The sequence below is a fragment of the Lontra canadensis genome, unplaced genomic scaffold, assembly GCF_010015895.1.
Source record: "Lontra canadensis isolate GAN:19392208 unplaced genomic scaffold, GSC_riverotter_1.0 scaffold53, whole genome shotgun sequence".
Classification (NCBI taxonomy): domain Eukaryota; kingdom Metazoa; phylum Chordata; class Mammalia; order Carnivora; family Mustelidae; genus Lontra; species Lontra canadensis.
In genome coordinates, this window is record NW_022631047.1 from 12,950,277 (window position 1) to 12,963,905 (window position 13,629).

Sequence of the window (13,629 nt, forward strand, 5' to 3'; positions counted from 1 at the left end):
CCAGGAGTATGTGTTCTCGGCCTGAGAGGGAGGGAGCGACAGCTGAGGCCCAGCCAGCTGTCCAGGGGACAAAGGAGCGAGGTGCTGGGCTGCAGCTGTGGGGGCGGGGGACAGCTGGGCCGAGTGGGCCGTGGGGCGCGGCTTCCTGGGAGTTCCCACCACTCGTTCAGAGCCTCCAGCGTCAGGGTCACCAACAACCAGAGCCACAGGGACCTTCAAGCTCATCTAGTGCAGGTTTTTAATTGGGCTCTGAGCTACTTTGGGGTTCAAGAGCCGTGGGGCCTGAGAGGTGGATAGGAGCAAGGGGTCTCTGGCCTATTCCTCACCAACCTAGCTTTGACCAGGGCAGCTCCTGTGATAACGTACTGGTGTGATATTCTGTTTGGGGAAAAAACACAAAGGGCTGAAAAAAAAAATATGTTAACTGCTGGTCTCAGTCTGACAGCCCTAAACGTCAGCTCTTCCTGCCTGGTAGCTGGGCAAGCTCCGCTACAAAGCCTGTAGGACAGCGAGCTCACTCCTACCTGGTAGTCCCTGAAAGGGTCCCCTGACTCTGGCATACAGGAGACCTGAGTCCTGTGGGGAACAGACCGCCCCAAGGGGTGTCCTGTCAGCAGCGGGGCCTCCCCGGAGCAGCCCCCTGCTGGGGACTGTTCTGGGAACTGGGGACTGGGGACTGTCAGGTGGGGCTGATCTGGGAAGGGGAGAGAACCAACCATCTGAGAGTGGAGTGTGGGGGGGGCACTCCCCCAGCTCCCGGGGAAAAGTCACCCCACCCCCACAGCAGGGCTTCCCAAGCTTGCCCAAGCCCACCCCACAGGCTCAGGGGATGGCACTAAGGGGTCAAGGCCTCCACGAGGTCCTCAAGGAGTGGGGCGTGGAAGGCAATCCCGCTGTGACCTGGGGAGTAAACTGCCCGGGAAGGGGGATGCTGCAGGGCCTGGGGGTCACACACACACACACAGCTCAACTGTCATTCCCGGTGCAGACAAGAGCAGTTACAGGCTGAACCCCACTCTTCTCAACACCAAGAAGCACGCTGGCTCTGCCCACCAACAGCCAGTCCCTGAACCCAAAGGGAAAAAGAGCCCTAACTTCTAGGAAGCTGGCCCCGCCTATGCCCTCGGTCCTCCTTCCCACCACTGCTGGTTTGCCTTACCTTTAGCTTGGCCTGGATCTCGCGGGCTTTGCGACGAGCCAGCACCTGGATGTGGCTGGAGACCTGTAGCAAGAAGAGAAGGCTCCTGTCCCTACCTCCCAGGAGGCCTGTGCTCCCCATGCTGGCTCCTTGACCCTCAGCCCTGCACCATCCTCAAGCCACGTCTGTGGAATGAGTGAGTGAAAGGGGCAGTCAGTGATGGGTCTTCAGTCCCGCCACATCCAGCTAACCCAGAGTCTGGCGATAAATCAAAGTACAGCACTAGTCCTTCGCTCTCTGTTCTTCCAGTGTCCTGGGGACGGGAGCGGGGGACTTCCTCCCAGCTGATGGCAGCAGGGACTGCAGGGAAACTGAACGGTCTGTGGCACACCAGAAAGAGATAACCCCTCTGAACCAGCCCCACTGAGAAGCCACCCTTGGACCTGCAGGGGGCCTGGCCCACCACGGGAACAGGCTGGGACTGGGGTACCTACCCCTGGGACCCACACTCATCCCCCAGGGCCCACCTGCTTCCTGGTGCGGGTCTTCCCTGTCCGGAGCTTGATGTAGCGGGCAATCAGCTCATTCCGACCTACAGAGACACCAACAGCCTCTCAGCGGGCGAAGGACAAAAGGCAGAAACACGGGAGGATCTGAGGATCCCTTCCCTCACCCTCTGCCCACCTTCAGTGGGGACTTGGGGTGAGGATTCTGTAGTTTCCCTCCGGCCCTCCTTGGATCCCAGGGATCTCCCAGCAGCAACAGGCCTAGCTGGGGGACTGGTAACCTGAGAGCAATGAGGTGACAGGGCTGTGAGCCCCATACGAACTCGAGGAGCCCTCTCAGAGGCCACCTCCTCCCCCCACTCTACGACAGTGGGACAGCTGCCAATCTGTCCTGCTTCCTCCTAGGGCCTTCTGCACACTTGGGAGGCTGCAGGGAAGTACCTGCACCTTGACACTCGCCCATGCAGCCCCCTGCCCACACAGCTTCCACCACCTCCAGAGATGAGCAGTACCTCACGAGAGGTCTTGCCTTGTCTGTGGGCAGCAGCGGGGATGAGAGACATAAGTGCTGAGACCCTGAGCATCCTCAGGCAGGAGGCCTGAGGCCCTTAACTCAGATCAAGAAAACCGGGGCAGCCCACACCTCCAGCTGCATGGCTCTGACCAGACCAGTCACCAGGTCGTACTGAGTGTTCGCCAAGGGAGCTGTCTCTTAGAGGCTGAGGCTGTGTCTAAGGGACCCTGAAAAACTGTAAGGAGCCACCCACGTCCTCTACTATTGTAAATGCAATTAATGAAAGGCGGTTCTGTTTTCAAAGCAACCACCACACCGCTGAGGAGAGACGTGTGCCCATGCTGTAACCCCAGTGCGGGCCACAGACAGCGCAGGCCACTGAACACAGTGCGCTCAGGGCACAGGGGTCAGCTCAGGCTGGGTGGTCAGGTGAGCCTTCTGCTGGACCTTGACCACTGGGTAGGATTCAACTATAAAGAAGGGCATTGGGCTAGGGAGGGAGGGCAAGGGGGTTTGAGCAGGAGCTGTCACCTCCCTGGGCCCACTCTGGGGCCAGCTCTGGGGCCAGCAGCAGAGCCACCAGCCCGCCCCATCCCGCCGGCCCTTGCTGAGCCTGGAGGGCTGTGGCTATGAGTCAGGAGGTGCGGGGGGACAGGGGTGAGACAAGTGGGCTGTCCGCCACCCCGCTGTAACTGGAGAGCACAGCCAAGGCCAAGCTGGCCCCCCAGATGACCTTTCCCCACTGCCAAAACTGAACTAAGAGGCCACCCTCGGGAGGACTTGTCTGCCAGGAAGACTAGCTGGCCTGGGAGCACTGGACAGTCTGTGTCAGGGGAAGGGGTGGGGGAGGACCCGACCCTGAGGCTATCACCTGCGGGCTGGTCTGCACCTCAAACAGGGATCCGGGGGCGCGTCGCTTCTCAAAGCTCTCCACTGAGAGGTATTCCACGGGCTCCTTTAAACCAATGTCCAACGACTGCTGAACAGTCCCACACCGTGTCTAAGAGAGACATTCACTCTGCCGCTAGGAAAGGCTCTCATCACCGGCCAGAGGGTCTAAGTCATCGCCAGAACTGGGAGTTGGGAGCTGGGTGTAACCCAGTGGCTCCAAAAACAAGATACGGCATCTTGGCACGTCCCATTCCTCCTGGACCTTCACCCAGACTTCCCTTCTTAAACCAAGCCCTTTTAAGGTTCCTCCTCCAGATGATTCTAACCAAATGTTTACAGACTTCGGAAGCAGACCTTAACCTGAGCTCCATGAGAGCTCTCTGCGGCTCAGTGTCCTTTCCTGTTAAAGGAAGAGGCCCGTGCGAGTAGTCGAGTTCAGGGCCCAGCCTGGGAGCGAGGAGAAGAGCAAGGGAGAAGGGAGGGTTCCTGAGACCAGGAGACTGATCACAGAGCTGGAGGGCGCGCTCCAGGGAAGGGTGAGCGGGAGAACGCAGGGGCTGCTGCTGGGAAAGGCAGGGGAATCGAATATTTGTATTACTGGAAAGGCTCTGGTCAGCAGTGGGCTATTAGTAGTCAAGCTCTGGGAGAGTCAAGTTATATGTGGATTGTGCACTGTCTGTGCTGGGGGTTGGGGTGGGGTAGAGGTTGGCCCCTCTGACGCCCACATTGTTCAAAGGTCAAATGTATATCTGGTATCTAGCCACTTCTCACCACCTCACCCTCCATGGTCCAAGCTCCCATCCTCTGTGGCCTTCTACCTAGACCCCGTGCCCTCAGCCTATTCTTAACACGGCAGCCACAGCAACCCTGTGGCTCAAACAGCCTCCAATGGCTTCCCATCTCACTCAGATTGCAAGTGTTCAAGCCCCTGCAATGGCCTGGAAGCCCCCAGAGCCTGTTCCCTCCATCCCCAGCCGGGCCGCTCTGACCGTGCAGCGTCTCCACAGGCTCTCCTGGTCCTTCCTGAGACGTGCCTGGCCCTCTCCCACCTGAGGCCCCACCTGAGGACCTCCATGTGCCTCGTTCTCAGCCCCGCCACACACGGCCCACTCCCTCCCCTTCCCGCCCTGGACGCCTTCTTTGCTCAGGTGCCTCTGTCTTAAGAGACAGCTTCCCGAACTCTCTGCTGACGGCTGACGCCAGCCCCCACCCACCCCTCTGCGACGGCCTCGCATCTTTGCTGTTCTCCCCAGCACCTTCTGACACACCGCACGATCTTGCTCACTCGGAGCACCACCCCCCACCCTCACCCCCAACGGAAGAAAAACTCCTGAGAACAGGGGGTTTTGTCTGTTTATTCACTTGTCCACACCCAACACCTAGAACGCTGCCTGCCATCTTCTGTAGTGGGCTCCCCGTAAATACGTGTTAAATGAATGAGAAGGGAATGGTGAGCAGATGCTGACCAGATGTCCCACAAGGCATTTTGGCCTCCGACAGGTACGGTACACATTAAATAAAAGCAAATTGCTTTTTACTTCCAACTAGTCCAACATAGCTGTTAAAGTGCTTCCTTATCCCGGCCTCATTTGATTTGATTTGATTTGATTTGATTTGATTTGCAGGAGCAAATCCCGATTTCTACGGAAAAGCATCTAAAACTTGGAAAGCTCTCTTTGAGAAAAAGAATTTAACATATAAATGCAAAGTGAGGGGCGCCTGGGTGGCTCAGTGGGTTAAAGCCTCTGCCTTTGGCTCAGGTCATGATCCCAGGGTCCTGGGATCGAGCCCCGCATCGGGCTCTCTGCTCAGCAGGGAGCCTGCTTCCCCTCTCTCTCTGCCTGCCTCTCTGCTTACTTGTGATTTCAGTCTGTCAAATAAATAAATAAAATCTTTTAAAAAAATTAAAAAAATAAATGCAAAGTGAGGTAAAGATCGTCTCAGGTGAAGATGGACATGTTTACTCTCTTGACGGTAGCAACTGGCTTCATAGGTGTGTGTACATCTGTCAAAACTTAACCAAACTGTCCACTTCAAATACGTACAGTTCACCGTATGGCAATTAAACTCCAATGAAACTGCTTTACAAATAAGCAGACTAGGGGCTTGGAAGGGGGACGTGCAACGGATGGTCCTGAAGCATAAGCCTCACGGACCTCCCTCCAGCCTGCAGGAAGGCAGGCAACCGCGCCTGGTACCAGCAGAGGACACTGAAGCCGGATGATCCCACCCCGAGCACCCGCCCGCAGATCTGGCAGAAATGCCTGGGCCGGCGACACCGCGAGTGCAGGACACTGAGAAGATGCTCGGTTACAGCACTGCCCTCTGAGCCCGGGTACAGCGGCCCTTTTTCCACAGCACAGAAGCAGAAGCACGGAGGGAGGCCGGTGCCCAGCAGGGGCTGAGACGACTACTCCAGACATCAGAGATGCCAGGAGCCCCAGGTCATGGAGACACAGTCCCCTCCTAGTCCCACAGCGCCCTCTGCCCTCTGCTACTGGGCTCAGGAGTTTTGCCGCCCCACGGGCCGTTTTTGGAGCCACAGGAGCCAAACCCAACTTGGCTGTCAGTGTTTTTCCAAGTTGGGTATCTTCCCTTCCCTTTCTCTGGGACAGCATCCCCCTCCAGCTCATCTCAGGCCGTTATTCCACCCAGTTCTGTTCTGCTGATCAGAGGTGATGCCAGGGTGGAGAGCACCACTAGGCAAGCGCGAAGTGCGGGTTCTCTGTGGGTGTGTCAAGCCAAGAGGGGCCAACCAGCTTCCTTCCTGCCAGCGGGGTGCTCCAGAGGCCACCCGGCCACACTGCTGCTACAGGGCCAGCCGGCCTCTAATCCAGGCTTTATTTACACTTATGTGGGGAGCTGCGACCGCTTCTCTCGCTCTCGTAACAAGAGCGACAGTCGTGAACGTTTACTGAGCACTTTTGTGCAAAGGGACCTGTGCAAATACACTGTTCACTGGGACAGTCGGATCGGCGTCCCCCTTTTCAATCGTCACAGCCGCTCTATGCCACTGCTAGTGCCATTGCCTTCTACACACAGGGAACTGGAGGCACATGGAGGTTCAGAAAGCCGTTCAGGGTCACAGGCCAACAAGTGGTGGAGACTGAAACCCATCCAGTCTGGTTCCAGAGCTTGTCTCCTCAGGACCGCACAGCATGACTTCTACTTAAATGGAAGTGAGGGCCATCCTCTCTCAGAAGCAAGGACCAGACCTGGTGCCCCCAGAGGTCTGATGTTGCCTAGGGAAGAAGTAACTGTGGCCCAGAGAGGGGAAGTGATTCATTCAAAGCCACATGGTTTGTTAAGTGTCCCAGGTGCCACAAGAACATACACTTCTAAGGCTTCACGATAGTGCTAGGATGGCCGCCTCCCTAGGCGGGGCTGGGAGCTGCCTCCTCGAGACATCACGGGGCTCCTCCCTCGGGACCGATCCCCACCTGGCTCTCTGCAGGAAGCAAGCCCTTGGCTGTGTCTGACTCCCCTCACCCGGACCCAGGTCCTAGAGGAAGAGCCAACTATTGGGACCCCAGGAGCCTGCCCAGTGTTTTCACTCTCACGGACTGTGCTTCCCCCAGCCGACAGACACCAACATGCCGTGGATGGTGTAGATATCAGAACGCCACAGTCGAAGGGAGAAGTGGAGGGAAGCAGGGAGCATATGCTCAGAGGTAGGGCCCTGAAACCACACGGCAGGCCAGCAGGGAGCAAGGGCAGTTAAGAAATGAGCGCAAAGTCCAGATGAATTAGTGGTAGAGAAAGAGACCCACATCCTTGTCCCAGCTCTGTCATCTGCTGCTCGAAGTCAGGCCAGTCTTCTCCCCTCCAGGGCGGAGACCACATGCTGGGGTAGTGGGAGGCCAGCCTGGACCTCGGCGGGGCCAGTCGGGCAGCTGGGCATTACAGTGTGGCAGGTGGCCTTGGCCAACCCCAGAGAGGGCCTGGGTGTGGCTGGAAAGGACGCCCCCGCCAGACTGTGGCCCATCTGTCGGAGGACATGTGTCCAACAGCCCCAACTCACACCCACGGCCCCACCCCACCATAGGCAAGGACAGCCGAGGGACAAAGGGGAGCCTTGGCCTCACCACAGGCTGAGGGTAGAGCCTCCCCCACGCAGGGACCACGCGGCCACCACGACTTCCTCCTAACCCCACACTCGACGTCACACGTGCCCACCAGCCGCCCCAGGCTTCTAGTTGGCCACACACTACCGCTGACATCGTTATCCCACCCGCACAAGCCTGTCTGGGATGGGCCATTTCTGCCTGTATTGCCTCCACTGTCTGCACCAGCCCTCCCCGGGGCCATAAGTACACTAAACAGCATTGAGGACATAAAGCACCTACCGCCTAACGGAAGGTCAGCAAAGCCAGCCGCTACTGCTTTGTTGCTCGTAAGGCCCTGTTACCATGAAGGCTAGGAGTCTTCAAAAGCGGAGAAAGCGCGTGCCTGGGTGGCTCAGTGGGTTAAGCCTCTGCCTTCAGCTCAGGTCATCATCTCCGGGTCCTGATTGAGCCCCACATCGGTCTCTCTGCTCAGCAGGAAGCCTGCTTCCCCCTCTCTCTCAGCCTGCCTCTCTGCCTGCTTGTGATCTCTCTGTCAAATAAATAAAAGCTTTAAAAAAAAAAAAAAGTGGAGAAAGCTGAGAACCTGAGGGCAGAGCCCCCCACTGAAAAGAAGACGGACATGCACACACCGGGTTTTGGCTTCCCGGAGGCCTCTCACGGGAGCAAGCCTTCCCGTCCTCCAGGACCAGCCCTAATCCCAATGGCCTGGGGCCTCTCTGCCCAGGGACCAGCTGAGGCTGTAAACACCTGCAGCAGGAGGAGGAGGCTATTTGTGGACAAGAAACTTCTGCCCGCAGCCTCAGAAGGCAGAGATTAGGCCTGACATCTGAGCTCGTACCACCGCTGTCCCTGCAGCACTTGGAGGCTTCTGGTGAAATCCCACCCCACCTTGAAGGCCACTGCCCCAAGATGTGGTCCCTGATCCCCACCCAAGTGAGTATGCTCACTCCCACCTCCAAGTCCCGGTGCACAGGGGTCTGTGCCTTTTTCGAACTCTTTGGCTGAAAGTCACTGGAGCTCCTGCCTTCCTCTCTCCCTAAAATTCGAGCTCTTGAGGACAGAAGACATGTCCCATTCAGCTCTACACCCCACTGCTGCACACCGGCCATGCCCCCACGTGCTCTCATCCCTGTGGCAGTGCTGAAAAGATGCTCAACATCACTAATCATTAGGGAAATGCAAATCGGAACCACAAGCTACCACTTCACACCCACAAGGATGACAATTCAAGCACAAACCAACCAACCACGAGAAGCAACAACTGCTGGCAAAGAAGTGAAGACCCCAGGACCCTTGCACACTGTTGGTAGAACATAACATGGCGCAGCCGCTAGAAGACAGTCTGCCGCTTCCTCAAAAACTGAAGCGCAATTACCCCGTGATCCAGAAATTCCATCTCTAGGTATTTTCACAAAAGAATTGAAAAGGAGGGACTCAGATACCCATACACGTGTGTTCATGGCAGCACTAGCCACAATAGGGGAGAGGAGTAGACAACCAAGTGTTCACCAAGAGCTCAACAGATACACAAAACACGGTTTATCTGTGCAAAGGAGTATTATGCAGCTATAAAAAATAACGGAGTCCTGACCCGGGCTGCAATACAGGTGAACCTTGAGGACACTGGGCTAACACAAGCACTGTATGACTGGCTCTACCTCCATGAGCTACCACGAAGAGGCAAATCTGTACAAACACAACACAGAAGAGAGCTTCCCAGGGGCTGGGGGATAGCAGAGTGGACAGGGAGTTAGTGTCTAAGGGCCACAGAGTTTCAGTTTGGGGTGGATGAGAATGTTCTGGAGATGGAGGGTAGCGATGACAGGTGCCGCAAGATGAATTTTACGCCACTGAACTGTGACTTAAAAGGGTTACAGTGGTAAATTTTCCTTGGTGTCTATCTTCCCACAATAAAAGAAATAAATGAATGGAACCAAAACCAGACAGAAAGGCAGCATTATTATCATTGCCCCTAGTTTTACAAATGAGGAACTGAAGCTGAAAAAGGTTAGACCACCAGCCCAAGGCCACACCAGCTCCTGGCACAGACCAGGTGTGAACTGAGGGTCATGCCATCAGGCCTTCAGAAGTTTGAAGTCAGTGTTATGAGCCAGAGCGGGGGACACGGAAGGATCTAGAAACCACAGGGCAAGACAGCAAAGGGCAGTGGGGGAGCTCGCTTGTAAGACCTGCCGGATTGCTAATGGCAACTAGAAGCCTGGGCCACAAGGCACCCAGGAAGACAACGGAGGATGCAAGGAGAGGAGATGCAGAGAAAGGGCAGACACCGGGAGAGCTGGGAGACTCAGGAGCATGCTGGGCAGGAATGAAAGCATGCACAGAAGACAGAGCCAGCCAGCCCTCTTGCAGGCAGAACAGAGAAGGCAAGAAGGAGCTGTGAGGGGAGGGAAAGACAGAGTGTGCGGGCAGATGGGGGTGAGAAGTTGCCCTACGCTCACCTCTCCACCACCTGCCCACCGGGCCAGAGGCCAGGCTGGCCAAAGGAGGTCAGAGCGACCAGCGTGGCAGTGCCAGGACGAGGGTCACAGAGTGACGGGGCAAAACTGAAGGCAGCCGTGGGCAGTAGCCGGCCAGCAGCCCTGGCTGCGGGAGCCCATCCACAAGTGTGGGAGGCTCGGCTCAGAAATAACAGGCGCTAATCTGTCCTGCAGCTCCTCATGTTATCTGCATGTCTGCTGGACCTCCTCAGCCTGTCCTGCGCTGGCTGTCCTGGGGCCAGAGCCGGGAGCAGGCTGAATCCCTGTCCTGTGTTGAGGTCTAGACTCCTCCTCGGGGCCCCCGACATCGGCCGGCTCTTCTCCCTGCCCGAGGCCTCTTCGTGCCTGCTTATTCTCAGCTCCCACCCTGTGTCCCGCTGGGCTGGCCCACCTACAAAAGGACAGGTGGCCACTGACTGCAGGAAATGGGGTGTGTACAGACCGGGCTCTCGGGGGTGCAGGATGCGGCTAGGGCACTGGAGGGTGGCAAGAGTGGGTCCCCCAAGGGAAGAGGAGAAGATGGAGAAGAGCCAGAGCAAGACAAGGTCTGAGTCAGCTTGGCAGCTTGTCCCTCTTCCTCCACCTCCCTGGGGTCCCATCCCACACACCGGGCTGAGCTCAGAGCTATATATACCTCCCAGCTGGACGGCAGCCCCTGCCGAGGGCCCCTTCACCAACTCCCTTCGCGGTCCTGCCCTGGCTCAGCCCCCGCGCCTGGTAAGAGGAGATGGGGATAAGCCAGTGTATGGACCCCAGCAGGATCTGTGCTCAGGAAGGACAGGTGCCCTGGGGGCTGGGTGAGTCATCGGACACTGAGAAGCAGCCTCCAGTGGCCCTGCCCGGAGCCTGACCCACCTGGAGCCCGGGCCAAGCCAGGCCAAGCTGGAGGCGGGGGCAGGGAGGAGAGGAACAGGAGGGGCACCAGGCTTCACTGAGCGCACAAAGGCCACTTGGGGTAATGGGGGAGCACTGTGCCTGGGGGCAGGGAACTGCTTCTAGCCTTTGCTCTCCCACTTACCATCTGGGAGAACCTGGGAGAAACTCTTGGCTTCTCTAAGCATGTAAAACACTAATCCTAACCCTAACTTAACCCTAACCCCAACCCTTGAAAAGATCGAAGAGCTAGAGGACATCAGAGGCCACTGACAGCTCCTGTCTTCTTCGGCATAATTAAGAGGCTCCTGGCCCCTGCCCCCCTCCCCTCTCTTCCTCCGGGTCCTCCCCTGTGTGATCCCCCCACCCTTTGCCCCTCCCTGTGTCTCTGCACAGGCGGAGAGCCATAAACAGGACAACAACATAGCCAGGACAGTTTGCCAAACACAGTTTTCATCCTGCTCCCCCCGCCACTCAACAGCTCCCCTTGGGCCAAAGAAACTTCAGAGGTCTGCAGGCTTCCACTTCCCAAACCGGCTCAGTCACAATCGTCTGCCGACTGACAACAAAGTCTCTTAACCCAATTCCTTGACACGTGAAGCGGGGAGAGAAATATATACCCATAACAAGTAAATAAAACTACGCACCCCGCAAATGTCTACCGCCAGGTGAACAGAGAAAAACACAATGTGGTCTATCATACCACGCAACGTTAGGAAGTTCTGACTTGGGCTACAACAGGGAGGGCCCTCAAGGACACGATGCTAAGTGAACGAAGGCTGTCAAAAAGGGGCAGACGCTGCCTGATTATTCCACTTCTGGGAGGTCCCTACAGCAGTCACATCCACAGAGACAGAAAGCTGAGTGGCGGCCGTCAGGGCTGGGAGGAGGATGGAATGGGAGTTAGTGTCAAGTGGGTATGGGGGCCTCAGGAAGATGCAGAAGTTCTGGAGAAGGGCGGTGCTGGTGGCTTCACCACAACGTGACTGTCCTTTATGTGACTCAACTGTACACTTAAAAATGGTGAAAAGGGGGGCGCCTGGGTGGCTCAGTGCTTAAAGCCTCTGCCTTCGGCTCAGGTCATGATCTCAGGGTCCTGGGATCGAGTCCCGCATCGGGCTCTCTGCTCAGCAGGGAGCCTGCCTCCTCCTCCTGTCTCTCTCTGCCTGCCTCTCTGCCTACTTGTGATCTGTCTGTCAAATAAATAAAAAAATATCTTTAAAAAAAATGGTGAAAAGGGTAAATTCTGTGTAATGTATATTTTACCACACACACACAAAGAGACATCTCAGCATTCAGAGTCTGGTCCCCAGCGGCACTCCAACAAATGTCTGCTGAATCTGCCATGTGCTGCCATTTCCCCGGCCCCCCGGACACCGCAGCACCCTCGGCTCTCTCCTTCAGCTGAATGCCTCTTGGCCCCTTGTGTTTGCCAGAAAAGTTGCTCCTTAAAGCACCAGGATGTATGCTGCTTCCCAACAAGAGACCCAGACAGCTCTCCAGCTAAACGTTTTGTTCACACCTGCCCTCCCCCGCCCCTTCTCCCCTTCACACCTCAGCTCTGCATCAGGACCCATCCCATTCTCCACCAGAGTAGTAGAAAGAGCCAAAGATACCAGCTCTCCATTCCTCTCCAGCTCCAGGGCAATAACCTATGTAAAACGCTTGGTCCCACACCCAGCACCCCAACCAGGTGCCCCATACACGTCAGCAGTCTTCTCCACGAAGCTTCCACAGGGGCCAGAAGTAAGAAGCAACCACCAGAGCAGGAAGTGGTTAGAGCAAGGGTGGTATGGGGGCGGGGAGGGGGGGGGGCGACACAGGGCACGGATGCCCAGAGAAATCAGAGAGACTCTGTGGACGCAGCAAAGCCACAGCAGTGGGGCTGGTGAGGAGAGAGGCACAGTTACAACCAGAGCCTGAGGACGAGACCCAGGGTCCAGCTAGCACGGACCTTGACTCCCCAGCAAGTAAAAGAAAGAGAGGAATCGGGACGCCTGGGTGGCTCAGTTGGTTGGACGACTGCCTTCGGCTCAGGTCATGATCCCGGAGTTCCCGGATCGAGTCCCGCGCATCGGGCTCCCAGCTCCATGGGGAGTCTGCTTCTCCCTCTGACCTTCTCCTTGCTCATGCGCTCTCTCATTGTCTCTTTCTCAAATAAATAAATAAAATCTTTAAAAAAAAGAAAGAAAGAGAGGAATCACTGGCTTTGTAGGGAAGGCTGCAGCTAAAGGATGAGCACCAGGGGCTGTGAGAGCCCCGTGGTGCCCCAAGATGGTAACAAATTGGACACGTGTTTGCTCTCACTGAACTAAGTTGAAGAGTGTCTGCCCAGAGCTCCTGTTCACCCAGAACCCCAGAAGTGCCCTTATTTGGAAATAGGGTCTTTATAGTTGTACTAACATGAGGTCACACTGGATTAGGTGTGACGAGTATCCTTATAAGAAGAGGCAAGGACACGCATGGACGACAGCCATGTGACAACAGAGTGGCAGCAGAGTCACAGATAGGAGTGATCCAGCTGCAAGCCCCATGTGACCCCAGCTTCCCACTCTGGCTTATGAGCAACCACCAGAAACTAAGAGACTGGAACAGACCCTCCCTCAGAACCCCCAAAAGAAACCAGCCTTACAGACACCTTAACCTGAGACTTCTCCTCAAACAGAAAATACGTTTCTGCTGTGCTAAGCCACCCATTTGTGGTCATTTCTTACAGCAGCCCTCGGAGAGGAATACGGCCAGCCCCCACGAGCCCCTCACACAGCGCACTCCAGACAGCTGACAAAGTCTCTGTCTTGGGGGACCGAGGGGGAACCGGTGCTGCATGGGGGAGAGAGAACCTCAGTGGAAACTCCTGGGGGTGGGTGCCTGGCCTGGAGCCATCTTGTTGGGAGCCAGGGCAAGGCCCCCTGTTGTCAGAGGACCCGCCAGTTACAGAAACCCTCCCAGTGCCTGCCTCAGCCCCGTGTTTCAAGCCGGGGGTCCTGGGAATGGAGGCCTGACTGGGGTCTTCCGACAGCTATTCGGTTTTTGGTTTTGTTCTACTTTCCCACGTACCCTCTCCTCCATCCAAAGGTCAGCACACCCCCAGGCAGACTGCTTTGTTCTTCCTACGTGGCTATTGGACATGAAGGATCTCTGT

General features: G+C 56.6%; 1 protein-coding gene across 1 annotated transcript in view; it reads right to left on the reverse strand.

Annotated features, from left to right (window-relative positions):
• TEAD4 (TEA domain transcription factor 4) overlaps positions 1-13,629 on the reverse strand; it is a 61,843-nt gene that overhangs the window by 19,831 nt on the left and 28,383 nt on the right. The window contains exons 4-5 of the mRNA XM_032874341.1: positions 1,666-1,730; positions 1,160-1,222 (exon numbers count right to left, since the gene is read on the reverse strand). Of these exons, the coding sequence (XP_032730232.1) occupies positions 1,160-1,222; positions 1,666-1,730 (128 nt within the window). The remainder of the gene's footprint in view (positions 1-1,159; positions 1,223-1,665; positions 1,731-13,629) is intronic.